The sequence below is a fragment of the Phyllopteryx taeniolatus genome, chromosome 21 (assembly GCF_024500385.1).
Source record: "Phyllopteryx taeniolatus isolate TA_2022b chromosome 21, UOR_Ptae_1.2, whole genome shotgun sequence".
In the NCBI taxonomy this organism is placed as follows: Eukaryota; Metazoa; Chordata; class Actinopteri; order Syngnathiformes; family Syngnathidae; genus Phyllopteryx; species Phyllopteryx taeniolatus.
The window spans coordinates 262,325-289,664 of record NC_084522.1 but is presented as its reverse complement, the minus strand read 5'-3'; the positions used below and the strand labels follow the sequence as shown (position 1 = coordinate 289,664).

At 52.4% G+C, this 27,340-nt stretch overlaps 3 protein-coding genes across 7 annotated transcripts; 1 reads left to right on the top strand and 2 right to left on the bottom strand.

The window, feature by feature from the left end:
• Positions 1-1,706: 1,706 nt before the first annotated feature.
• On the top strand, positions 1,707-12,929 carry LOC133471474 (venom phosphodiesterase 1). Of its 4 annotated transcripts, XM_061761042.1 has the most exons (25): positions 1,707-1,855; positions 4,274-4,367; positions 4,836-4,970; positions 5,037-5,162; positions 5,235-5,295; positions 5,380-5,477; positions 6,193-6,272; positions 6,364-6,483; positions 6,550-6,659; positions 6,730-6,795; positions 6,870-6,942; positions 7,956-8,064; positions 8,144-8,266; positions 8,620-8,651; positions 8,725-8,852; positions 8,912-8,981; positions 9,052-9,139; positions 9,204-9,376; positions 9,763-9,817; positions 10,157-10,311; positions 10,826-10,952; positions 11,021-11,098; positions 11,772-11,904; positions 12,269-12,425; positions 12,613-12,929. In XM_061761042.1, exons 1-25 carry the CDS (start codon positions 1,820-1,822, stop codon positions 12,781-12,783), a joined length of 2,598 nt encoding a protein of 865 aa, XP_061617026.1. In that variant the 5' UTR covers positions 1,707-1,819; the 3' UTR covers positions 12,784-12,929. The 4 variants fall into 4 exon arrangements, with proteins under 4 accessions (XP_061617026.1, XP_061617024.1, XP_061617027.1 ...); XM_061761040.1 differs by having other exon boundaries at positions 4,836-5,162; XM_061761043.1 differs by lacking the exon at positions 4,274-4,367 and having other exon boundaries at positions 1,748-1,855; positions 5,037-5,163; positions 5,232-5,295.
• On the bottom strand, positions 12,793-14,509 carry LOC133471475 (uncharacterized). The gene is made up of 4 exons (XM_061761045.1): positions 14,061-14,509; positions 13,907-13,959; positions 12,973-13,803; positions 12,793-12,903 (listed from the first exon to the last, which is right to left on the bottom strand). Exons 1-3 carry the CDS (start codon positions 14,075-14,077, stop codon positions 12,980-12,982), a joined length of 894 nt encoding a protein of 297 aa, XP_061617029.1. The 5' UTR covers positions 14,078-14,509; the 3' UTR covers positions 12,793-12,903; positions 12,973-12,979.
• A 149-nt stretch (positions 14,510-14,658) lies between these two features.
• LOC133471473 (ectonucleotide pyrophosphatase/phosphodiesterase family member 2-like) lies at positions 14,659-24,569 on the bottom strand. 2 transcript variants are annotated; one of them, XM_061761039.1, is made up of 25 exons: positions 24,416-24,569; positions 24,114-24,219; positions 23,112-23,261; positions 22,908-23,033; positions 22,501-22,561; positions 22,307-22,404; positions 22,149-22,228; positions 21,604-21,723; positions 21,478-21,533; positions 21,340-21,405; positions 21,160-21,232; positions 20,788-20,896; positions 20,575-20,700; positions 20,123-20,154; positions 19,928-20,055; positions 19,299-19,377; positions 19,150-19,237; positions 18,895-19,088; positions 18,747-18,807; positions 17,047-17,186; positions 16,681-16,822; positions 16,511-16,588; positions 16,211-16,343; positions 15,867-16,020; positions 14,659-15,783 (listed from the first exon to the last, which is right to left on the bottom strand). In XM_061761039.1, the coding sequence occupies exons 1-25, from the start codon at positions 24,431-24,433 to the stop codon at positions 15,613-15,615; spliced, it is 2,589 nt and encodes an 862-aa protein (XP_061617023.1). In that variant the 5' UTR covers positions 24,434-24,569; the 3' UTR covers positions 14,659-15,612. The 2 variants fall into 2 exon arrangements, with proteins under 2 accessions (XP_061617023.1, XP_061617022.1); XM_061761038.1 differs by having other exon boundaries at positions 23,112-24,219.
• Between the last annotated feature and the right edge of the window lie 2,771 nt (positions 24,570-27,340).

The window sequence follows — 27,340 nt, the reverse complement described above, 5'->3', positions numbered from 1 at the left end:
GGCACCTCGCCCGGCTATCTTCGGACGAGAGGCGGGGTTCACCCTGAGCTGGTCGCCGGCCAATCGCAGGCCACATACGGTGGCTACGGAAACGTATTCAGGGCCCCTTCAACCTTTCCTTTGTTATATTGCAGCTATTTGCTAAATAGTTTCCCTCATTAATGTACGCACAGCTCCCCAAATTTTTGCAGATTTTTTCAAAAAGAAAAACTGAAATATCACACAGCCATAAGTCTTCAGAGCCTTTGCTCTCGGGTGCTGTCCATTTCTTCTGAGATGGTTCCGATACTTTTGGAGGGCACCGCGACTCGTGATGGGAGCAGCAGAATCAATTCTGAAGTCTACAAAACCGTTTCGTCTGGCAATCGACAGAAAAATGCAGCCAAACTCGTCGGGAGAAGACCGTGACCCAAAACGACGAGGGACTTCGTTAGGGGGGAAAAGCGGAAGGTCTTAGACTGGCCAAGTCAATCACCGGACCTTAACCCAATCGAGCATGCGTTGTACCTCCTGAAGAGGAGAAACAAACAAGAACCGAAAGAGGCTGCGGTAAAGGCCCGGAAAAGCCTTTCAAATGAAGAATGCAACAGTCTGGTCGAGTCAACGGGTCGCGGACTTGATGCGGTTGTTGCCAGCAAACTTTAAAAGTTCCTTTCATGATGTCTCTTCCAATACTTTGGCTCCAAACAAAAGGTGCTCTGTCCTGAGTTGAGATGTGAAGAGCATGAAATGAAAGCTGGAATTCGGAACTTTCGGCTCATATTCATCTTTTGATGTGAAACCCGAATGTGTTCAGCATACAACAAAAAGAAAGGAATTGACCTTGCTGTTCCAATACTTTTGGAGGGGACTACGTGCGACCGGGCAGTTGCCTGGCGACCGATCCAGGGTGCGTCGCTGGATCTCACCCGACCGACGACAGCTTGAGCGCTCGGATGGAGTTGTCCTATCGTGTTTCGTGTTGTGTTTCTACGACTTTTGATGTTCTTGCGCTTATCGATTATACCGGGGAAGAATTTGAAAAAGAAATTCTGTTCCGTTCGTTTTATGCTGATTAAAACTAAAATTGGCCTGCTGGTTCCAAAATTGCAGTCCGTTTTCTTCTCGCACGCCAAGGTTTTTCTCCCTCCAGATAAGATAAGCAAAATTCCACTGATTAGCTTTCGTAGGACTTGCCAGCTGATTACGACTGGCACGCATGCAAACTCCGCACGGGCGGGGCCGGGGATCGAACCCCGGTCCTCAGAACTGTGAGGCAGACGCTCTAACCGGTCGTCCGCCGTGCCGCCGCAGAAAGCTAGCATAGGAGGAATTTAGAGGATTTGTGCCATATCCTTTGTAAAACTCAAACATTGCATTCATGCCTGTTTCTTTCATATTTCATTGTATGACAATATTTTTATAAAACGAGCCCATATCGGTTAAGTACAGAATTTTCCACATTTTTTAAGAAAACGGGGATCTATAGTTCCAAAATTGGATGCGTTAGTTCGTTAAAAGCAGCTCACGTCACTCAACAGAAATTGTGTTCCCCGGTATTCTTTTTTATTACGCATGACAGTCTTTCCGATAATATCGGTGTGTGTGTGTGTGTGTGTGTGTGTGTGTGTGTGTGCTGTCACTCAGTATCTCGAGTACATAAACCAAACTTGAGGGTTAGGCCACTTGATTAGGTACATGTGCAGGGGGAGCGGTGACATCACGCATCTTATCTGCGTCTTCTGCTAATCAATTACTCGAGTCACGCCCGCCCGGTCCGGAGGTCGCCCGCCGCCGTCCACGCCCGTCATTTCCGCCGTCCTCCTCGTCGCCACCGGTCATGAAGGCGCCGCGGAAGAAGAAGCAGCTCATCCTCGTGAGTTGCGCTGGCGCACGCCACGCGCGCACGTTTCGTGAAATAGCAAACGCAGATCAACGATTGCGTCGCTCTTTGTTTGTCGAAGTGTCCGTAAACACGCCGTTGCTACGGTTACGCTAAGCCGACGTTGCTAAAGATTGACAGGCCGATGAATGAAAAGTAACTCCGTATTTCGTATCTCCTTTTCCCGGAGTGAACGAGCCCTCGCACATCGAGCCGGTCAATTCTCAAACGCCATCGAAAATGATTGCTGTGAATAAATAACAATAATCCTTTTTTTTAACTGCGAGGTAGCTGTCGATCACCCCGAACAATAACTTTATCTTCACCTTCAAGAGATCAACACCACCCAGAAATGCTACAGTGGCTATCAAAAGTCTACACACCCCTGCTCAAACGTTTTTTTTGCGATTCAAAAAAAGGAGACCAAGACAGAAGATCATTAGAAAACTTTCTCCAGCGTTCATGTAACCTTTGACCTGGACCGCTCCAATGAAAAAGAAAAAGACATTCTTGAGAGGAAGTCAAATTCAACAAGTGAAATAAAGTGCAGACGGGAGCTAAAAAGACTGCAAAGTAAAGTCAAAGTCAAAGTCTTGTTACTTCTTTAGAATAATAGGACGCAAGTCAAATTGAGTCAATGTATTTCTACTGAAGAAACTGAATAACTTCTATTTTCGAAATTTCAAAGCATGAACGTCAAATCGACCAAAATATGAAAACGGGAATGTGCGACTTCGAATCACTTTCAGTCAAACAATAAATCAATTCATCCATTTTCTGTCGCGGGCGCACACACAACAAACAACCATCGGCACTCACGTTCACACCTACGGGCAATTTAGAGGCTTCGATGTTTTTGGGATGGGGGAGGAAAGCGGGGCCGGGATTTGAACCCCGGTCCTCAGAACTGTGAGGCAGATGTGCTCACCAGCGTACCGCAATAATCCAAGAACGGTCAAATGCACGATACCCGAAGTCGGCGTGCGTGTGCGTTTAAACCGGAGCTCCAGTAAAATTGTTCTCGAAGCACCACGTACGTGGGGGTGTGGCCGTGTTCACCATCAACCAATCGCATGTTACCTGGGAGTCAGCGCACATGTGCCACCATTTAACGGGCCTCTGATTAAGGCCAAATAGGGTTCAGCTGTTCTAGTAGGCTTTTCCTGAAGGTTTTGGGCTGCCGCCGACTTCCTTTTGGAACTCTTCCCAATTCCGCCACCTTGACGAAGGCCTCGGTTCCAGCCGGAGACCAAGAGCTCGCCCGCATGATGCCGCAACCGCCGTGTGTCGCCGTAAGTGCGGTGTGCTGTTCTTCCTTCGCGTGTTGACCTTTCGGAATTCCCGCCCAAACATTCAACCGTGGTTTCAGTGGACCAGAACCCGCCTGCGTTTGGGGGATTTCAGCTGTGTTCTCGCAACATGCAGCCAGGCATGGATGGTTTGTTTTGGGTTTTTTGTAAGGACACCGTGTCCCAGATAAATGAAGACGGGAGATTGTCGTCACACGTGCCGAACAGCCAGTCCTCGCCAGAAATTCCTGCAGCTCCTTCAGTGTTGCTGTGGGCCAATGGGCAGCTTCCCTTGCCGGTTTTCTTCTCACTTGTCGCTATATCTTCTCCACTTGGTGACACACATTGGATGCCTTGGAAATTCTTTGAACAATGAGAGCCTCCTGATACTGCAGACCGTGGCTGGCGCCAGGTCACGTGTCAAGAAAAGCCTACTTTTCGGGGGTGGAGCTTCATCGGAGACCCGTTAAACGCTGGCATTTGCCCGCTGACTCCCAGCTAACATGAGACGGAATGCGATTGGTTCATCGTGAACACGGCCGCATCCCCGCTTATGAGATCGCGTGCGCACTTGTGCAACCACGTGACATCCATGCATCCGTTTTCCGAGCCGCGTGCCGGAGCCCATCCCGGCCGTCATCGGGCAGGGGGCGATGGCTGGCAACCCTGAACCGGTTGCCGAACAACCATTGGCACTCACATTCCCACCTACGGGCAATTTCGAGTTGTCAATCAACCGAGCACGCATGTTTTCGGGATGCGGGAGGAAAGCCACGCGGGCACGACGGGGAGAACATGCAAAATCCGCACGGGCGGGGCCGGGGATCGAACGCCGGTCCTCAGAACTGTGAGGCGTGACCTCACTTATTTATTTTTACTTCCCCTCTCTAAAGGTTTTTTTTTTTCCAAATGTTTTGAAAGGATTGCTTTTTTTTTAATATCGCCAATGTACATTAGCATCTCCACATTTTGTCATGTTCTTATTTTTCCATGTTGTGTTTTCATCGAGTTGAAATTTGATGTCATGTTGTTTTCATTTGATCATTTTGTGTTGTCATTTAATCACGTTATCCTCTTTTTAGCGTTTCATTTCGTCCCGTTTTGGACTTGTCGTATTTGGCAGGTGGGGGTCTTGTCCGTGTCCCTGGCGACGCTGATCCTGATCCTGGGCCTCGGACTGGGCCTGGGACTGGACTCGCAGACTTGCCGAGACCAAGGTGCCCTCACAGTCACGCGTGCGCGCTCGTGTCGTTGTCGCAGAAAGTCCTTGAAGTGTTCGAAGAGGTTTGCCGCTCAGCAAATTCCGGGCGGTGTTGGCAATCATTCACTCATTCCCGACTCCCTAATAACTAGAGAAGGATTTCTATATGTGCTTGGGTCATCGGTCAAATGAAAAATAGTCTTGGAACAAATTTACAATGGGACCAATCAACGTCAGCTTGCGCGTTCAATAAATCATCATAATCACGTTCGAAAAAAAGATTTTCCCACAATGCCACACGTACGTCCCGCGCAAGACGAGCTTCCCGCAAGCGGACGAAGCCCAAACATGGCGTTGAGAACACAGCCTTCTTCTCGACTGCCATAGTTCGAATTTTGGAATTGTCAGTCAAAAAAACCAAAACCTTCGCGTCATGTCATTCCCGCCCGCAAGTCACCTGATGTTTTACATTGTCGCCCCCCAGCGGCGCCGCAGACGTCGTGCAGGCATCGCTGCTACCGGCCGCACGACGGCGACAACCCCGGCTGCGGGTGCGACGCCGCCTGCCGCCTCGGCGACACCTGTTGCCATGACTACCACGACCTCTGCGAAGCCCCCGGTAGGAGAACGCCGGGTCCCCGCGGAAACGATCGGCCCGGCAGACGGGTGACGGGTGTGCGTCCAGGTGAACTGTGGGAGTGCACGCGCGTGCGCTGCGGCGAGACGAGGCTGCCGACCAGCAGGTGTCAGTGTTCCGACGACTGCGCCGCCAATTCCGACTGCTGCAGCAACTACGGGCACGTCTGCCAGGGTGAGACGCCGCCACGCGTGCTCGGCCGCCGCCCTTGACCACGTACGGTATGCGACTTCTGTGCGTTGGCAGGACAAACGGAGTGGCTGGAGGACGAGTGCGATGACCTCTCCCGCCCGTCCTGCCCACCGGGGTACCACGACGCACACGCACACACAGTCACTCACTAGCGCCTCCACTGGCAGGCTGTGGTATGACCGGCGTTGTCTCTCGCTAGCTTCCGGCGGCAGCCGCTGCTTCTGGTGTCTCTGGACGGCATGAGAGCCGACTACCTGCGCCTGTGGAGCGCGCTCATCCCGGTCCTCACCAAACTCAGTGAGTGCTCCGACAACCTTCCGCTGCCTGAGGCTGGGTGCATATTTCCAATCTTCAAAGAGCGTTTATCTGTGACAGAAAATCAGGAACTTCACAGTTTTTGCCTTGTTTTGTGTGCTCTGACAATCGCAACACTGTACAGCATACACAAAGATTCTGCTCCACCGCCGACGTAGGAAACGGAAAAACGAAGAAGAAACCTTTCCGGATTTGTGGCGCCGATGTTTCTGAGGGGAGCGCAGGTCTGAACGGTGGCGAACGGTGATTTGCTTTAGATACTCCTTGCCATGGTGGCGAAGACACGTCTACAGATGGATCACCGGGTAGCACGTCTTTTTTTTTTTTATTTCCGGACGGTCAGACGTTGGGTCCTATATGTTGAACATGTTTAATATTTAAGATTGTCAGCCCCCCGAGCCATCTGGGGCCTTTTTATCGGCGCAAATTCACTCTTAGCACACCTCAAACCACAGGATCATTTTATGGGATCATCTCGGAAGACACAGACCGGCATTTGTGGTCCACTGCCGAGAAGGAAAAAACCGAGGCCGATTATTCGATTGTCTGTAGCAGGCCTAACCCTTGACCTGTGATGTCCTTGTGTTGCGACAGTTTGTCCTTTCTCCTCACACACCTGAGCTTCGTTGGGCTGTGATTGACAGTTCATCAGTCCAACGGCTCGATGTTGAAGATCCGTGCGTTTGTGCTGTTTCAGAGAAGTGTGGAACGTCAACTTCGTTCATGCAGGCGGCTTTTCCGAGCAAAACCTTCCCCAACCACTACAGCATTGTCACGGTAACACAAACACACACACACACAAACACAAAATAGAGGTTACGTCAAGGCCGCGCCCCTCGGCCCCTCGGCCCCTCGGCCCCTCCACCAGGGTCTGTATCCCGAGTCCAACGGTTTGATTGACAATGTGATGTACGATCCGGTGATCGACGCCATCTTCACGTTGTCGGGTCCAGAGAAGGAGAACCCAGACTGGTACCTGGGACAGCCGGTGAGTGGACTAGGTCTGAAGCGTCACGGATGACGGACTGGGATACCGGCTGCATTTCTTTTGCAGATTTGGCACACGGCAAAGTACCAGGGGCTGAAGTCCGGAACCTTCTTCTGGCCCGGATCGGACGTGAAAATAAACGGCAGCTTCCCAGACATCCACCGACAATACAACGGGTAGGAGCGTTTTCCCGCAGGTCAAACGGATGCCGAGCTCATCCCGTGTGTTTGGCCACAATTCCCGCAGGAAAATTCCATTTGAGGAGAGAATCCTGACAGTGCTGAAGTGGCTCCAGCTGGCGGACCAGCAAAGGTGACTCCACAAGACCGCGGTCCACTGTCAGAACCTGTGAGCTGTGTTGTCATGCGCTGTCCCTTCTCCTCCAGACCCGACTTCTACACCCTGTACCTGGAGGAACCGGACAAATCTGGACACAGCTTCGGTCCTGTCAGCGGCGGGGTACGTCCAAATGTCCACAATGTCCAGATGACGCACCATGATATTTGCGGTGGTGGGGGACTGCAGTCACGGGACTTGACTACAGTCTTTGTAGACTCTCAGACATCCAGGCGATGGTAATCGACAAAGGTTGAATCGAAGCAACTGAACTGTTCTTGTTTGTTGGAGACACTACACCTTTAATCCAACAGGCTTCTTCAGTTAAACATTTTAGGTGTGGAGTCCTGCGCACCAGTCAGTCAACCACTCGTATTTTTTGCCACAAGACGAGTGAACGACCCGTCCTGGAGCCGTCACCTTATCGTGGTGGAGGGCTTTGCGTGTCCCAATGATCCTACAATCTGAGTTGTCTGAGGCTTTATGCCCCTGGCAGGGTCATCCATGGCAAACAGGTCTTAGGTGAGGGACCAGACAAAGCATGGGTAAAAGACCCCCTATGATGAGTCAAATTATTGAACCGTGTTTTCCATTGTCCGGACACGGGTCACCGAAAAAGGCAACGTGGGCTCCCTTTCCCACGGGCGCAGTGTGAGCTGGGGGGCGGCCGAAGGCGGGGAACCTTAGCCGTCCGATCGCCGGCTACAGAAGCTGGCTCTAGAGACGTGGAATGTCACCTCTCTGGCAGGGAAGGAGCCCGAGCTGGTGTGCGAGGTTGAGAAGTTCCATCTAGATATAGTCGGGCTCACCTCCATACACGGCTTGGGCTCTGGTACCAGTCCTCTCGAGAGGGATTGGACTCTTTTCTACACCGGAGTTGCCCACGTTTTATGGGTTCTTATCGCACACGATCCAAACGGAACATCAAACCCATCAAGAACGAACTCGCCTGACTCTGTTCCCTCAGTCCCGCAACATTTTGAAAAGATCTGTAGTTAATCATTTGATCATGACCATTATTATGAGGATATTCTTGTCCTGAACATACCATGTGCGAATGGAAAATGAAGAAGTGCATAAGGGTCGGGTGAGACCGGAACGACGCCGACGATTTCTGTCATGTGACTGTTGCACAGGTGGCGCAGGCCGTAAAAGCCGTGGACAAAATGATCGGTCAGCTGATGAACGGACTCAAACAGATCGGACTTCACCGCTGCGTCAACGTCATCGTGGTCGCCGATCACGGTAACTGTGGCGATGTTCCACATCGACACTGCCGACGGCATTGACGGAAAGTAGCTTTGACGCGTATAACATCCAACAGGCATGGAGGAGACCAGCTGTGACAGGAAGGAAAACCTGGAGGAGTTTCTGGGGGATGTCAGCGATTTCCTGGTCACCGAGGGACCCTTTGGACGCATCCGGGCCAGGAACAGTAACACACCATGTGAGTAGCTCCTCAATGGCAACATCGCAGAGGGAGGAGCAGCTCCATATACTTTCGTACAGTCCCAGTAACACCAGCTGGAAGAGTAACAGCACCAGTAACACTAACCCTAACCATTAGCAGGAACAGAACCAGTAACACGGATGCTAAGCAGTAGCAGTAATAGGAACAGAACCAGGAACACTAACCCAAACTAGTAACAGAACCAATAACAAAGACCCTAACCAGCGACCGTAGCGGTAACACTAACCCTAAACAGTAGCAGTAACAGAAACAGAACTAGTAATACTAATCTTAACCAGTAGCAGCAACAAGATCAGTTAAACGTGTGTGTGTGTGTGTGTGTGTTTCAGTGGACGCAGCCGGACTTGTTGCCAACATGACGGTAAGCACGTGCCATACATGCGATGTAGCGTGTTTAGCAGCCAAACGCAATCGTTTGTCTGTCGTGATTTCAGTGCAAACGTGCGATGCAGAAGCTGCACCCATACCTCAAGTGGCATCTGCCCAAACGTCTTCACTTCGCCAACAGTCGTCGAATCGAAGACGTCAACGTACTGGTGGAGCCCAAATGGCTGCTTGAGAGGTAGCCGCCCGCCCGCGCCCGCGCCCGCACGGCCCGTTATCGTTGACATTTGCTTTCAGACTCCCGGGCTCGCTGCGGTTCTGCTCCGGCGGCCAACACGGCTACGACAACGACGCGAGGAGCATGCACGTGAGTACGGACGACCGTCGGCGGCTGATGTCGACCGACGCGAACTCAAAGCTTTCCTCGTCCCCGCCAGGCCATGTTTGTCGCCCACGGCCCGAAGTTTAAAGCCCGCACGGAAGTCGAACCCTTCGCCAACATCGAGCTTTACAACCTCATGTGTGGTCAGTCCGCACGCTGGCTGTCTCGCTCATGCGGCCTTTTGACCTTGTGAACGTGTGACCGCAGATGTGCTGCAGATCTCACCCGCCGCCAACAACGGCACGCATGGTAGCCTCAACCACATGCTGCGACAGCCTTTCTATTCGCCGCTGCCCCCGGCGGAGGAGAGCTCCCCTGCAGAGTGCCGCCTCAGCAGCCTGGAGCCGCAAAACCTCCTGGGCTGCTCCTGTCCCCACATGGTGGGTCGCCACGGGGGCCGGACACGGAACGTATACTTGTCCTGTTACTGCGGCTGTTGCTGTTTCTGGGAATTTTACTGTTGCTGGTTGTGTTGGCTTTTATTGATTGATTGATTGATTGATTTTACTTTTTTAACTGTTAGTGTTGATGTTACTGTTCCTGTTGTTATTAATGGTACTTTTAGCGTTACTGTTTCTTGGAATTTTTCTGTTACCGGTCCGGTTAGTGTTACTGTTACTTGGACTTTTAACAGTCCTGTTACCATGACTGGGACTGTCGGTGTTACCGGTCTTATCACTGGAACAGTTAGGTTACGGCTCCTGGTACTGTTAGCTGGACTGTTACTGTCGGGTGCTTGCTGACCAGTTGCGGTGCTCCTCCTCAGAGCGCAGACGCCATCACGGCCGCCAACCGTCGCCTCAACATGACGTCCAGCCAAGGTGAGCCGGTCTTCCGTTTCCTCATTCACCGTCCGTCCGCGCCGTCAGCTAGCACCTCTGCGTGATGTTTCAGAGGTTCGAGGTTGAAATCTGGGCTTCGGCCTTCCCGTTCGCCCTGTGAATATAGTTTGTCTACGTGTGCCGACCGGTCAAATGTTGTCTATTTGTGCCCTGTGATTGACCGGTGACCATTCCAGGGAGTAGTCTGCTTTCTGGGAGCTGGGATAGCCTCCGGCTCGATATAGATAACGAATGGACGGAATTTCTTCCGGCTTCCAATTGTTGGGCAGTTCCGATTGTCTTACACTCTTCATCTTCATCTTCGTCTTTGTCCCGCAGAGGCGGCGTCGAGGCACAATCATCTGCCGTTCGGTCGTCCTCGCTCGCTGCGGCCCGGGGAGCGTTACTGCGTCCTCCACCAGGAGGCGTTTGTGAGCGCCTACAGTAAGGACCTGAAGATGGCGCTGTGGAGCTCCTTCACAGTGGCTGCGCCGGTATGCCCGGGGAGGGGAGGGGGGGGGGGGGGGGGGGGGGGGCTTACTCCTTAAGTAAAGAAGAAGAAGCACGTCCTCTGAAATGTACACGAAGTCAATAATACATTTTTCGACTGAATTCCATCTAATAGCAGTTTTAATGACTTGTCACAACGAATAGAGGATCCCCGCTTATTTGCAGTTCGACACCCGCAGAATTATCTATTTGTGGATTTCTTTTTTCGATTTTAACTTTTTTTTCCCCCGTTTTTTTTTCATGGAAAACATTTATTGGCACTATAGCCCCACTTATTCAAGATTTTTTGGGCGTTAAAAAAAGATATATTTTCAATGCAATTATAATGGGGGTCAATTACTCTGAGATTTTCACTATTTGCGCTCAGGGCAGGTCCCCAATTCCACGAGTAGCGGGCGGGGGGTCCGCCATACGATTTTGACAAAGTAAGGAGTAGAAAGTACTGTGTGAAAATGTGTGTTTTCAAATGTACTCGGGCGCCTTTTCTCCTCTGTGCAGAGCAGCTCTGACCCGCCGGTACCCGTCCAGCCCGACTGTCTGCGGGCCGACGTCAGAATTCCTCCGGCCGACAGTCGCCCGTGCGACGAGTACGGCGACTTCCACCGCGGCTTCCTGTACCCGCCCGGTACGCATCGGGCAGACTCTGCGGCGTGACCTGGGACGGCCGCGGCTGACCTCGCTCTTGCGTTGCAGGTCTGAGCCCGAACGAGGACGAGCGACGCGATGCCCTGCTGAGCAGCCACGTGGCGCCCATGTACCCCCAGTTTTACAGTACGCTCTCCCGCCACCCGCCCGACTTGTCGAAAGATTCACAGCGGCGCCTTGACTTCAAAGTTCAATTTGTTCTATGACCACAAGTATAAGATGAAAGATGATTTCGCCATAGAAATGAATGGAAACGGAATGAATCCGTTGCAGCCCCACATTGTGCTCCTTTTGGTGTGCACATCTCGGCCACCAGGAGGCAGTGCAATACACTGGGGAAAAAAAAGGTTGCGCACAATTCAAATGTGGTCCAGTGACGTCATTTCCCTTTTTGCTGAAAAAAATAATCTAATTTGAATCATATGCAACCAATGTACATGTTCAAGTTAAGGACTTTTTGTTTTTAAGGTCCTTAAGTTGATCATTCAATCATGAGTTGCACGTTTCCTCGAATAAAAGAAGTCGTTCGCCACATTTGAATCACGCACTGGAAAAAGTCCTTCGAATTGACTTCAATGGAACAAAATGGGTTCAACGTTTTGGTATTTGATTATTTGAGGAAAAGATGTCAAATAACACCAGTTTAACATATCACGTGCAGCAAAATTTTTTTTGGTCATTGTACAAGACACGCGGCCGCAATCCAAGAAGAGTTTTATAAACGACTCACTCAGCTGCAGTAGTTTTCCGTAGCGGGTAAAGAATATTTGTCAATCCAACGGGTTGTGTGCGGCCTCAGGGATGTGGGCGTACTTCCACGGCACGCTGCTCAGGAAGTACGCCTCCGTCTACAACGGCGTCAACGTGCTGACCGGCCCCGCCTTCGACTACGACCACGACGGGCGCCACGACCAGCCGGAGCTCATCACGCGGTAAGAGCGCGACAAACGCTTTGTGTTTTTAGGTCAAATATTGAAAATATTCGCTCATTCTTAGCCTAACCCTTTTGATTCAAGTTTTCACCAACCAATTATTTCATAAACTGAATCCATCCATTTTCAATGCCGCTTCTCCCCACGCGGGTCGCGGGCGTGCCGGAGCAAATCCCAGCTGACTCCGGGCGAGAGGCGGGGTACGCCCTGAACCGGTCGCCAGCCAATCGCCGGGCACATAAAAAACAAACCACCATTGGCACTCACATTCGAAGCGACGCCCGGAGACGGCGGGGATGGGCAAACAAAGCGGTCCGTAGGCAAAGGCGACGCTCGCTAACGACGTTCTGACGCTCTCGTCCAGGTGGGCGTCCTCCGCCAACGTGTCCGTCCCCACGCATTACTTCGCCGTGCTGACCAGCTGCGAAAACGCCAGCCGACCGCCAGGAGAATGCGACGGACGAACGCGCGCCGTCGCGTTCCTGCTGCCTCACCGAACAGACAACTCCGAGAACTGCAAGGTACTGCCGCCTCGCTTCCCGCGTGGAGCCTGGAACCGGAACGAACGCCAGACTCGATGCTGCGGCGACGTTAGCGCGTTTCAGCGGTCAAGCCGCCAACGCCATCCTACCGCTAAGCTAGACACGAGCCCGCTCCGGCTCCTCTCGAGCATTAGACGGCGCCGTTAAGACTCGTTTGCTTCAACAGAGTACCGAAGACGAAGCTTCTTGGGTGGAGGATCACGTTTGGTTCCACCAGTCACGTGTGCGAGACGTGGAGTGGATCGCAGGACTGGACTTGTACCAGGACAGTCACAGACCAATACCGGAGCTGCTGCAGCTCAAGTCCCGCCCCACAGCTGCCAATCAAAAACCATGAAGACATTTTGCTTTTTTTTTTTTTTTTTAATATGTTTTCAACTCAAATGGCAATAAAGATCCAAAAGATTTGATGCACAAGCTGACAAAGTCAAAGTGAAGACCTCAGTCCAACAGCAACCTGAAATAAAAAAACACAAAATATTAGCATTGAAAAAGTTTCCATTTTCTCTCAAAAAACAAAACCCACCTTTCGGCTACTGCCAGGAAAGAAAACCTCTCAAGTTGGTTTGGAAACCACTTTGACTCAATTTAGTCTTATGACTCGAGGGCCTTTGGACTGCAGACAGTTTGGGTTCGTACCTCGGTGGCATCAGATTCTGTTGCGGTCTCAGGTCATATCTCGGAAGAGCTCGTGGCAATTTTTCATACCTCGACGCCGTCGGAACCTGCGGCAGTTTGTCATACCTCTGCAAAGCCTGTGGCGGTTTAGGCTCATACCGCCGTGACGTCAGAACCTGCTGCAGTTTGGGATCATACCTCGGGTGCACCTGGTGTGGTTGATCGTACCTCTGTGACAGTTGAAGTTCATATCTTGGTCGCCTCAGATCATGGGGCAGTTTTTCATACCCGTGCAACTCCTGTGGTGGTTTTGGTTCATACCTTTGTGGTAGTTTGGGGTTGTACCTTGGTAGCACTTGGGGTTTTTCATACCTCCGTGGCATCAGAACCAGTGGCGATTTTGGCGCAGCCACCATCTGGATCCCGTGACTTGAAACTATAGTACCTTCCCGGTGGTTTTGAGGCATTTTGCTGTTGATGGGGTTGGGTTGATGTCGCTGCTCTAAATCAAGTCTGTAAATCGGAGCACTTCCCGGTGAACTCGGATCTACCAGACCACCGGAGGAAGCGAGACGGCCTTCGGTACCCGGTCTGGCAGGCATCCGGTTCTGCTGTGAGACACTTCCAAGGTACTTGGGTTTCAGGTGAGCGGTAGAACCCTCAGACTGGAGTGAAGCTTGGAGGCCAGCGGGAGCCCGATAAGTTTTGGGGCTGCGCGCAGCAAAGTAAGGCCCGAAAGCTGCAATGTTTTTGACGTGCCCGAAGCAAAAGAAATGAGGACAAACATTACAAGTGTGACATTGGTCACGTGACCAGGCCGAACCGGAAGCCCATCAACCCACCTCTCGCATGTTGTCCAAAGAGCAGCAGTGAGAACAGCTGGAACACCAGAACCCTGAACACAGGAAGTAGAAGAAGCAAACACACACACACCGAAAAACCCCAGGGTCACCAGTAGACCAAAGGTCTTCGAAGCGCACGAAGAAAACAGCTTACCTCAAAGTCGACCACATTCTGCTCAATCCACTGGCCCGAGCCCACCTGCTCAACTGTCTGCTGCGCTGCTACTTGAGGCCTGAGCGCCTCGTCGGGCGCAGCTGTGCAGGATCACGGGGACCGGCGGGACCAGCGGGACCGGCGGGACCAGCAGGTACGCTTGATTGTTTTCCATCCATTTTCTGTACCGCTTCTCCTCACGCGGGTCACGGGTCTATCCCAGCTATCTCCGAGCGAGAGGCGGGATACGCCCCCCCGAACCGGTCGCCGGCCAATCCCGGCTTGATTGTTTTCATGATGTGAATTTTCTTGGCCAAGTCTCATTTGTTTATTTGCAACCTCATTTCACGGAGACGCCGATCGACCGTGATCAATCGTGTCCGTGGTGCCGCAACACGTGTCCACTCGAGGCTTTCTGTTGTGCGCGCGTGCTCCTGATGGCGAGCGCACGGGTTTCCCAGCCTGGGCTAGCCTACCGGTGGCCTCGCTCACCGAGCGGTCGCAGTAACGAAGTTGTCAATCTGGGAACAGCGTTGATATGCTGCACTGTTGCTGTGCATCGTACGTTGAATAAAGCGAAGACTTGAATTGCAAACGCTGACAAATGGAAACCGATTTATTTGGACTACAATTCTGGAATTCTGAAGACTAACACAATCCGAAAATGGCTCTTAAAGGGACCTCTTTGTTTTCTTGATGTTGCTAAATACATTCGGGTGGAATGTTCTTCCATTTGATCCTGATCCCAGATTTTCATGAGGAGTTAGACGCTGGCTGGATGAAACAGACTTAGCAAAGTGTCCATTTGAACTGAAAAGAATCCAGCAATGATGACTGATGACGACTTCATTTGTTTGTTCTTGGATGTTTTTGTTTTGGGTTTTTTTTGTAAGGAGAGCTCATAGAAATTGGAAACAACAAAGTAGTTCATAACAGTCCTTTACTTGTGCTTGCAGACAACAAGCCGACGTTATAGTGTTGAGCGTGTTAAATAAGACGTTAGCTTAGCTTAGCATAAAACCTGTGAGCCACGGCGCCCTGCGGAGGCCAAAACCAAGAATGACATTCACGTCAGGGCAAACAAAAAGTGAATGAGTTGAAATACAATGATGGTGATTGCGTGCGTGCGTCCATATGTTCTGTTCATGGTATTTAGCCACGCCCACTTGGTTTTCAGACAGGTATGGCAGGCGGAAGGAAGCGGTATGTTCCCGTCCTACGTTGAATGAACGCACCAAAAAAAAATCTATTGCGAAGGTCGTACTCGGTTTTCAGTCGGTCGATGTCTCTTTGTCAGGTGTCGGTAGGTCGGGTGTCTTTTGTTCGGCGGCCGTATCGGCGCCAGTAAGTCCGGTGTCAGGTGTCTGGTGTTGGTCGCGCATCACTTGTTTGGGTGTCAGTAGGATCGGTATCATTTGGTCAGGTGTCTGTCTCGGGTGTCGCTTGGTTGGACCTTTCTTGTCAGGTTTCAGCTGGTCGCAGTGTCTCCTGGTTTGGTGTCACCTGGTCGAGCGTCAGCTAGTCGACCGTCTCTCGGTCAGATCTCCGGGTGTCAGTCGTCCGTCTCGAAGGTGCGCAGGTACGTCTTGAGGCCGAGGATGCCGCTGTAGCTCTGGTTGTTGGCCCGGTAAAGGTCGAGCCCGGTGATTATCTCCACGTCTCGGACCCTGGCCGTATGGAGCTGCAGCAGCCCCTCCACCCAAAGCCGCTCGCCGTCGTTGCTCTGCGCGTAGGAAGCACTTCAGAGGGCGCACGTTAGCCGCGCCCCCTCGGGGCCGCTTCCGTCTCGCGGAGGGCGGAACTCACGTTGCAGGTCTCGCTGTTGTCGTCTCGGTGAGGAATCAGGAAGGAGAAGACGCTCAGATCGCCGTCGCACTCGTCCAGTGTTTGGTTGGCTTGGCGGCAGCTGGTCACCACGGTGAAGAAGTGAGTGGGCACAGGCGGCGTGCCGGGAGACCACCTGCACACCACAATGGTTACGCGAGGTGCCTGCTCCCTGTCACTCACAGGAAGTAGGCGTTCACTAAACTCACATGACGCAGTTGTAAGGTTGATAAGCGCGCACACACACACACACACACACACACTCAGAGAGAGAGAGACGCACAAAGGTTGCCACGCGCCACACACGCATATAAGCACACGCTCACTCTCGAATTTCCTCCAGGGTGTCTCGCCGGCCATCGTAGTTGTAGTCAAAGACCGGTCCGGCGAGGATGTTGACGCCGTTGTTTTCCTGTGCATAGCGCCTATGCAGGGCGCCCTGCAGGTAACGCCACACTCCTGCGGGCACACGCGCATGTCACGTGACCCAAAAGTGCTGAGTCATGGCATCCAACAAAGACGGACTCAGTCGCTCCGTCTCAGGGAGGACAGCGCCGCCTTTGTCCACCGAGCGCTGTGCTCCGACGTCGCGGTGTGCGCGGGACAAAAGGCCACGTGTGACTCACGAGTAAAGGCGGGAAACATGGGCGCGGTGTTGGTGATGAGCGATGCCTCGTATCTGGACTCGGGCGACGACGCCAACTCTGCGGACGGGAAACGGCAAACAAAAGAACAAGCTGACTCAGCACCCAGACGCCGCCACGACATGGCAGACGCCCTCGCCGCCCCCGTTTACCTGGCGGGAACAGGAAGCCGTAGCCGAGGAGGCGGTTCTGCTCGTAGGCGCTGCAGCTGGCGCTGTGGTCGGCCGACACCCGCGGGTCCGTTCGCAGGCACGGGCCGCTGGCGGAACCTTCTGGAAGAGAAGTGACGTCCTCCTGGGGGGGAAAGGGCTTTGTCACGTTCCCCCCGGGCCACGCCCACTTTTTACCCTTTTCTTCCACCGACAAAGGTGGAGGAACACGCGTGTTACCAAGGTGGCACAGGTGTTACCTGGGTGGCTGGCTTTTGACCTTCTCCCTCCTCCTCCTCCTCCTCCAATCAGAGGGAACAACTTTCTGGTTTACCTGTCGCCATGGCGCCTGCGTGCACGGTGACGTACCTGCGGCATCAGCGTGAAGGACGTCCACAGCGGCATGGCCAGTTGGCGGCTGTACGCGCTGATGAAGTCGGAGTGATGCAGCAAAGCGTAACGAGCCTCAAACATGACGGCGGGTCGGCCGAACGGCAGCTGTGTCACGTCTGCGGGGCAACGTTAGGGTAGTGCTGGGAGATGCGGCCTAAATGTCACATGACATATGATATATATCCCCCCGTGTCGATATTCGATATGACTCGATATTTATTGTATTAAAGTTTATATATGGATAAAACCGGACCAGAGCAAATGTCTTTACATTGTAAAGCAGAAGGTTTATTTCACTATTATAAACAAATAAATTACATTTTCCTGCGAGTATGTCAAAATATAATGATCTCAAAATCAGCGAAGCACCCAAATGAAAATTCTTGACCGAAACCCAAAAAGCGCAAACGAGAAACGCAAGGCCAAAAAACACAACACCGGAAGAACGTATGATGCCAATTATTAGAAAAATTGCATTTTTGGCTCTGACTGCAGAGCTTCCAGAACAATTTGCCTGAATTTCCATATCATGTCAAGAACGTTAGCGCGGGACACTTATTGCTCGACATTATGTGATAGGATTCACAACAATTCTGGCTGCTGCTCAATTGCGCAACATAATCATGACTCTAGAATTGTAATCGCCAATGTATTTGTTCGGGGTTGTCATCACTTAACACTTAAAGATGGAAATCAAGAAAAAGAAGACAGGAAGAAGAAACGAGTTGGAACGTGAATAAAGCGAGTAAAAAAAGATGTACTCGGCTGATTCTTGAGAATACCACAGTGTGCAAAGCCGCCGGTCCAGAACACTAAACTCAGACAGCGACGGCCGCCCCGCTGTCAAACTATTTGGGTGATCGCTCACGCGACCGTGCTAGCTAGTAGCTGCTACCGCTCATGTAAACAAACCCCGACAACATTTTCTATCTCGTCCGTGATCGCCGAACTACTATCGCCGGTCTATCTTCCCGCCCCGTTCCCGTCGTGAACCCCAAAAAACACAAGCGCTTCAACTGCCTCCAGGATAGCTGCGCGCTCCGCGGCGTTGTTGTGTGTTACAGGTGCTGCACGGTGTTACGGCTCTCTTGAACGTTATACATGCGTCACACTCGCTAACGTGCTTCATCTTCAGGTGTCGTAACATCTATTATGCACGTTTTGCAGACTGCGGTTGTTTCCAGATGAAAGACGTGCCCTTTTTTGGGACAATTTATGGCTCGCTAGGTGCTAGCATCTTCCTCTCCATGTTGGCGGAAGTCTCAAGGAGTCGCGAAAAGTATAGAAAATAAAATCGATAAAAGATTCATCGAATCGAGCTTAGGGGCGACATGGGCAAGTGATGTTAGTGGTGAAGCAAGGGGTCATGTGATCGGGAGACGTAAGGGGCGACGTCAGGTGTGACGTTTGGGGTGCCATTATGGGTGATGCAAGGGCCGACGTTAGCAGCGAATTTCGGGATGGCGCTAGCGGCGGCATAAAGGGTAATGTAAGGTGTGATGTCTTTGCAAGCGGCAAGGTTGGGAGCTACGTTTTGGGTGACGAGTGATCATAGGGCCGACGTTAGGGGCAATGTTAGGGTTGACATTTGGGACAGCGTCATGATGTCATCGGGGGATGTGAGGGGCAAGTGTGTGTGGGGCAACATAAGCGGTGATGTGATCAGGGGGTCTTACTGTAGCCGTCGACGCCATCTTGGGCGGGGCTGAAGGCTTCCACATTCTGCTCCACTTTGTTCTACAAGGAACCACAAACATGAAAAAGAGGTTTTCCCGTTGAGGTGCTACTTCATCCCCTGCGGTCAGCGTCACAGCCCAGGTCGACCTCGTCATCGCAGCTGCAGCCGAGGTCGAAGGTGACCGGCGCCCCCGGCCCCGTCGCCGCCTCTGCCGCGTCCTCGTCCTGCGCCGGTGGCGTCACTTCCTCTGGCATGACGGGCTGGAAGGGCGGCGACTTCAACATGGCGTTCAGGCTCCCGTGCGTCCCGTTGTTTGGCGCCGGCTTCAGGCCGAGCAGGTCTGTGACGCAGGAGGCGGCAGAGTCAGGGGGCGCATTTGCACGCGTGTGTGCATGACTCACCGCACATGACGTTGTAAAGCTCGATGTTGTCAAACTCCGGCACTTGAGTGCGGAAGCGGAAGCTGGGCCCGTGTCCCATGAAGATGGTCTACAGGGGGAGTCGGAACTTAGTCAGGATGCACATGGAAAAGAGCCACCGTAAATCTCACCCTCATGCTGGTGATCTTGTTGTCGAAGCCGTGGTCGCCAAAGAAACCGCAACGCGTACGCATCTTTTCTGGCATTTTCCTGGAGGTGTGGCATCAGGCGGCGAGCCGACGGCGCGTGACAAAGGTGGCAAAAAACAACAGTGATGTGCGGCTTAATGAGCGGCGTGTGACCGGGATGAAATGCGAGAATAGATGCGTGCAGGTCAGTTTGCGCCATTTGATAAATAGTGGTACATGACGAAGGTGGCGCGACGTGACAACGGTGGCGCACGTGATAGCGAGCGGCATGTAAAAAGGTTGCATGTGCCGAAGGTAGCGTGCATGTTAGCGAGTGGTATGTGACCAAGTTGGCCTCTCACAAAGGTGGTACATCAGATAGCAACTGACATCTGACAAATGTGGCGCAGGTATTAACGGGAATTAAGGTGGCATGTGTGTTACCTAGGTGGCTCGTAACAAAGGCGCTACGCACACGTTAGCCAGCGGCACAGGGCCAAGGTGGCTTCTGACAAAGGTGACGTGCGTGTTAGTGAGCTGTGGGTGATGAAGGTATCTTTGAGTGACGTGACAAAGGTGGTATGCTTGTTAGCAAATGATGCGTGACAAAGGTGCACCACGTGGCACGTTACCTGGCGACATGCCACTTCCTCTCCATGAGCAGGTGCACGTCCTCAATGCGGCGGTTGTTGGCATAATGGAGTCTCTTGGGCAGGTGTTGCTTGAGGTACGGCGTGAAGTGCTGCGTCGCCATCTTGCACTGTGCAACCAACACAAGGTCAACGCCACGCACGCCACCCAGACCCGCTCACCAGAGCCTTACTCACCGTCAGGTTGGCGACCACCTGCTGAGGTTCGTCTGTGGGGCGACACACATGCGCGCTGTGAGAACGGGGTGGGGGGGCTTCTGGGAGTAGGAGCTAAGTGCAGCAGGAAGTAGAGGCAAAGCAAGCAGGAAGTAGGTGCATACCTAAGCATGAAGTAAAAAAAGGAGCTGAGTGGAGCAGGAAGTGCGGTAGAAGGGTTGTGAGCAGGAAGTAGAAGCAAACGGCAGCAGGAAAGGTAAGCAGGAAGGAAATGCGGAGCTGAGCAGGTAGTAGACGTGTGGTGAGCAGGAAGTGGACATGAAGTGGACACAAGATGAGTGCAGCAGGAAGTCCAAGCTGTATAGAACAGGAAGTAGAAACACAGCAGGAAGTAGAAGCCGAGTGGAGCAGGAAGAGGGCGCCCAGTGAGCAGTGAGCAGGAAGTAGCCTTGTAAAATAGGGCGGTGACTGACATGAAGCGGACTTGGCGTCTCGAGGCCGTATCCGGCCCAGTGAGCCCGGGATGAGCGTGATGTCGTCAATGTTGAGCGGGTAGCTGCTGAGGAACTCGGTGCGGTCGCAGTGCGCCTCCTCCATGCCTGCAGCGGGCACAGCTTCTTTGTCACCGCCATCATCATGATGTCATCATCGCAATTGTCGCCTCCGGGGGGGGGGTGTGGCCTCACCGTGGTCGCCCACGACGATGACGTTGACGCAGCGATGGAGGTTCATCTGCTTCAGGCCGTTCATCAGCTGACCGATCACGCCGTCGATCTGCCGCAGCGTGTTGTCCAGCTACCCACACACGCACACACACACACACACACACACTAAGATTACAATAGTTATCCCCTAGTTTTAGTTATTGTAGTTTGGACTTTTTGTTTTTGAAACTGACCCTAACCCTAACTGAGGTGCTAACCATGTGGTTACTGTGCTGCTATTTTTATTTCAGTGAACGTAAATGTTTTTTTTAATCCTAGTTTTGGTGATCATTCGCTTTATATAGCATGAGGTGCCATCAAACACACATACACATTCCCCGCCCCCTGGCCCACCTCACTGCTCAGGGGACCCCAGCGATGTCCAAAGGTGTCAGGCTGCTCCGAGTGCACCGCGTACACGTAAGGTCTGCGCACACAGCAACAACGTACAACAGCGCCTGCATTAGGAGCATGTCTCGGGTGCAAGAGTGCAGAAGAAGTGGCGCCCGGCAGAAGCGCTGTTGTGTCTTGGACCTGTGTTGGTCGGGCAGCTTCAGCCATTGCAGGATGGTGAGGATTCGTCTCTCTAGTTCGATGACCCTGAAACAAAGTTGATGACATCATCAGTGGCGGCCAGTACCAAGTACATCATCAGTACCTCCTTCTGAGTACCAGGGCCAGAAGAAGGTTCCGGCTTTGACGCCCTGTTCCTTAGCGGTGATCCAGATCTGTGGACGAGACCAGTGTGGGACAGCAAACAGGAAGTGATGTCTGAAACGCCGTCCCCTCGCAACTCACCGGCTGCCCGCCCCACCAGCGATGGTTTAGCTTCTCTCGGGAACGTAGGCTGAAGGTGGCGTTGAACACCGGGTCATGCATGGTGTTGCCCACGATTCCGTGGGATTCTGGGTAGAGGCCCTGCCGAGTTTACAAAATGGGATGTCACATAGTACCGACACGCCCGCTGTGTTGGCGCCTTCCGAGCCCCAGCGACTCCTGCTGTGCCACTGAGGTCCTGACGCGCCACCATGTTGGGACCTCGGGCATGCTCTAGTTGATACAGCGGGACGTAACATGGCACCGACACCCCGGCCGCCAGCTTGTCCGGTCCTCAAATGCGGCCCCTGGCGTGCACTTGGGGTCCCTGCATGCCACCGCCCACCTTGTCAGAGCCACGGGCGCACAGCCCGAAGTGGCCTCTGGCGGACCCTAGCGTGCTCCCAAGTTGACACGCCGCCGCCACCCCCCGTGTCGGGACCTCAGGCGGGCAAGCCCCTGGCGGCCCGTGGTGGGCGCCGGTGTTGACACAGTACACATTAAGCGCATTAGGTCCTGTGACTCACCGTGGCCAACGTGTACAAGTTTGGGAAGGTCTTGGTCGGGTAGACGGGCCGCATGTACGGAGCAGTTGTCCCACATGATCCTGGTGGGAAAAAACCCGTTGGCATTAGTGTAAGTCTGCAGAGGGCGTGCCCTGGCGTGGGGGGCGGGGCCGACCTACTGAGTTTCTGGATGTTGGGCATGACGGACACACCCTTCTTCAGGTAGGACACCCGGAAACCGTCCACAGACAGCATGATGAGTGGCGGCCGGATGAAACTGTGGGGGCAAGAAACAAAACAAATATTTGTTTCTCTTCCTTCGCCACACTTTAGCGCCAACTGCTGACGGGAGAGCTACTTCCGGCCGACTCACCCGGCTGGACACTCAGCGCTGACGATCTCCTCACAGTCTCCTTGGAGCCATGACTCCTCTCCTGGACAATAACAGCAACACAGTAGGTAAGTACTGAAGCAGGAAGTAGAAGCGGAGTAGCGTAGGAAGTGGATGCGTAGTGGAGCAGTGTATAGATACACCTGAGCAGGAAGTGGACATGTAGCATGATTTACAAGTAGGCACATAGCAGGAAGTATAAGCCAAGTGGATCAGGAAGTCGAGGTGTAGTGAGCAGGAAGGGGAAGCTGAGTGCAGTGGGAAATAGATGTGTAACCTTGTATGCGAACCTCTAGCAGGGCAGGAAGTAAACGTGCAGCAACCGGGCAGTAGAAAAAGTAAAAGTAGTATTAACGCTAAGGTGTGGCGAGCAGGAAGCGTAGTGGTACCTTGGCAGACCGCCTTGTAGTTGGAGCAGCAGTCTCCTTTTTCCAGGCAGTCATCTGTGCAGTGACACGCATGCTCGTCTTTCCTCCCCTCACCGCAACGCTCCGGACGGCACTCGAAGCGTCCCGCTAGCGACACGGACCACACGCGGTGTCAGTACGGACTCGTGATGCGCTCACGCGAGTGTGCCGTGTAGGCGTACGGACCCGTTTTGAGACAGTGCTGGTCAAAGTCAGAGCAGCAGCCGTAGTAAGTTTTACATAAGTTGTCACAACGACATCCCGGAGGCTCGGCTTCCTCCAACTCGAAGCAGCGACCCTTGCATGAGCCCGACGAGCTCACCCACGCCGACACCACTGCGGAGACACCGTGGACACGAGGAGGACGGGACCCGGGAGCCAGAGCAAACCGGGAACACAAGGGACACGACAAAGGGTACACAAGGAACCAGCCACAGACACCACGGACACAGGAGATACGAGACGGTGTACACAAGGAATCGGACACAGTAGACATCAGGGTCACATGGAACCAGACACAAGGGACATGCCACAAGTGGCACAGGATACACCAGGGACACAAGAGACATGACAAGGAGGACACAAGGGCCCGGACACAGGGGACACCACAGAAACAAAGAGCCAGACACAGAAGACACCAGGGACACAAGAGACATGACGAGGGGGACAAAGGGGCCCAGTCACAGGCGACACCACGGAAACAAAGAACCGGACACGGAGGACACCATGGACACAAGACACCGAAGGCAGGGGACATGACTCAAGGAACACAAGGAATCAGGCACAGAAAACACCAAGGACATTGGAGACACGAGAAGGTTGACAAGAAATTGGACATTGTAGACACGAGGAACACGACAAGAGGGGCACAAGAAACCGAACACAGGAGACACCACAGACACGACACCAAACACAGGTGAGTAGACACAGGGGACACAAGGAATCAGATAGGAGACACCAGGGGCACAAGGGACACGACATAGGAGAAACCAAAGACACGAGACAGTGGACACATGGGACGGACACAAGAGACAAGACGAGGGGGGACACAAGGGCCCAGTCACAGGGGACACCACGGAAACAAAGAACCGGACACAGGGGACACCAGGGACACCAGGGACCCGGCACAGGAGCCGTACAGAACTGGTCATCTGTATTGTTCCAAAGTGTTCCAGTGAGTGTTCTCACCTTTGGTGTGCGTGGGCGGGGCATCTCCGCCCTCGGCGGGTCGGCTGGCCTGAAAGACGTACGCCGCGATGATGCCGCAGCGCCACCCGGCCAATGCCAGCAACAACTGCACACAGAGAACCCGCCGGGTAACGTAGCGGTGACGTCATCGTGACGTGCTTTGGCGTCTTCGTTGCCACACCAAAGCGCTTCATCGTCATCCTCATCGTCCTCATCGTTCTCAAGGTTTATTGTGAAGTGGGCGAGTGCGTTGATGGCTCGCACAAGAGGAAGAACAAGAAGAAAAAGAAAGCTTGACTTACCAAATAGTTGATGAGCATGCTGGTCAGTAAGACAACAAAGTGAAAAGTGAAAAGTGTCCAACGTTCGCCAGGAGAAGTCAGTGCGCCTGTGCAGATCGATGCGCGACCTGCTCTCTCTCTCTCTCGCTCTCTCTCGCGCTCTCTCTCTCTCTCTCTCTGTCTTGCATGCTGTCTCTCCCTCTCTCTCTGCCCCGCTTGTCCTCCTGCCCCCGCTGGTGCCCCCACTCCCCCCAACTGTGTCATTGTTTGTCTTGTTCAGCCAATGAGCATGGAGTGAAGGGGGGAGGTGGGGGGTGTTGTGTGCCTGTGTGTGTGTGTGTGTGTGGGGGGGGGGGGTCAACACTTCTGATGTGCAGGATCCACCTGACACATGACCTCTGACCTCTTTCTTTCTCATGTGCCCGTCAGCGTTGGAGGAAGAAACGCTTCAGCAGACACACAACACAAACTTGACCAAGTTCACACTGAGCGAGTGTGTGCGTGTGTGTGCATGTGTGTTTGTGTGTGTGTGTGCCAACCACATTATTAAGTTGACAACACATCACTGACATCCTTCCGGAACGTTGCGTTCTTCACTCTCTTGAACATTCTCCTGAGATTTACACGCCCCCCCCCACACACACACACACACACGCACATACACACACACGCCCCAGGCCCAGATTATCTTCTCAGCCATCAAACGCTGTGATTGGCCGTGGCGGGCGGCCGTCACCTCAGGCCGGGCTTAGCGCTGTGATCCCAGCAGGAAGTTTGAGACTGAGGCGCACCTGGGCTGTAGCGGGGCGACCCCCTACACCGCCCCCTCACCACCCCTTGCCACTCCGCCCTTGTTACCTCTCAGCGCCCCCGCGTCACCCCTTGTGGCCTATCTTTACTCCTCGCCACCCGCATCGTCTTGTGTTGTCTGCTTCAACTGGCCTTCGACGCTTCATACTGAGCACTCAGGAAGCCTTTCGCACCCGTTAGCCTGGCAGCGACACCGCTACTTCCACGTACAGCGAGGCCAGGCTTCCTCTGGCGCATCAATTAGCCGCTAACATGCTAACGTCATCGTCGCGTCGTGTGTTCATTTGCTAACTGCAGCTTGGAGAACCATTTTGAGCGTGTTGGGAATCCCAGTCGTGACCACCGTAGTGAGTCGGCCATTTTGTAGTGAATGTAGTGAGTAGAGGTCAGCCCCCGTATCACTAGTGTCAAATTCAAGGCTCACGGGCAGATCTGACTCAAAATGTCAGCGAATGTGGCCCGCGGAAATTTGTCCGAATATGTCCTCGACTTGACCGTTTGCGGTCCGTCCTAAAAAATGAGGAATGACCTCACAGTTGTTTAGCCTCTCACCGAGTCTGTAAACAAACACAATGCAGATCAGCTTCTGGCTGGCGAGATGCTTTGGAAAGAATGCAAAACATAACTCATGACATCCTGCCAATGTGAATATGAGTGCAGCACAACACAATTTATTGTTGCTTTTTACAGCACAATAATTCAAAGTGTTCAAATGTTTGTCTGGATCCTTCATTTCCTAAAAATAAGACAAACTATCGATTTTGACACTTTACTTAAAAGAAAAGATTGAAACTGTTGACCTTTCATTGTAAAAACCACACAAAACATTAGCAGTTTTTTGTTCACCTACGACATGACTAGCGAATGTGAACTGAACCGTGAGCTCCAAATCAAGCTTGCGTGTCCAACTGTCACTTTTGATGCGCTGCTACGCCGCTCGCCCTACGTCTGGGTTGTTTCTCCATGTTAGCCATAACTACCGTGTGGCGCTGCATGCTGGCAAGGTGGCACCCCTGCGGCCCGTGCACTGGCCTCCGTGTATCCCGCAATGCAACGGAGTTTTGAAGGGAACTACACGCCTGGAGCCCGTCATGTAAAACTCCATTTATAGTCACGATGAATGATTCCGAACGCCGCCGCTGCATTTGGAATCACTGACTCATTCTCGATCGCTACCGACAGCTGAAACGATTCATCTGAGACTCTCGAATGGCTACGATGTGATTTGGAGTGTGGGAACTATCGACATCGACTATGTTAAAAAAAACAAAAAACAAAGCTTTTAACTGTATAGTGAGCAGGGAGTCAGGAATGGGTCAGTGAGTCTTAAAATAGCGTTTGCCTTCCCAGATGTAAAAATAAAGTTGTGTCAATGTGCGCTGACTCACACAAAAGTCTACTGTGTGTGTGTGTGTGTGAGATCAGCTTGCGCTTCACTTTGTGTTGTGTTACTTCAAGTTGTGTTAGTTGCACACAAACACACAGTATGTTTGACGTGCTTTTCATGTACTTTGAACAGTTAATATTTGCCCCAACGTGCTTAAACACCCCTTCTATATACACAAAGACCGACAGACACACACACACACACACGCACACATACTCTTAATACACTTGCACACACACTCACTCACTCACTCACGCAGAGACACTGTGTTGCAATCATCACGTTTCAAACTAACATTTTCTTTCTGTATGAAAATAAAATGGTATTATCGTTGATTTTTACTCAAATAGGACATTTAATTTGGAATAGAGTAAATACATATTTTCTTTCTTGTCTTCCTCGCCACCTGAGCTCAACTTCCGCTTTATTTCGGAAGGTTCCAAAAGCGGAAGTTGAGGAGTTTCAGCACCTGTACACTACTGCACCCTCCTGGCCAGTAGAAGTACTGCACGTTAATATGTATGTTTATTTTGGCAGCCGACAGGAGGCAGAAGTGGATGGATGGATGGATGGATGGATGGTTGGATGGATAGATAGATAGATAGATAGATAGATAGATAGATAGATAGATAGATAGATAGATAGATAGATAGATAGATAGATAGATAGATAGATAGATAGATAGATAGATAGATAAGCTTCAACAATGAGTGTTCGCAAACGTTTATTGAGTGTTGTTCAAAGAAAAG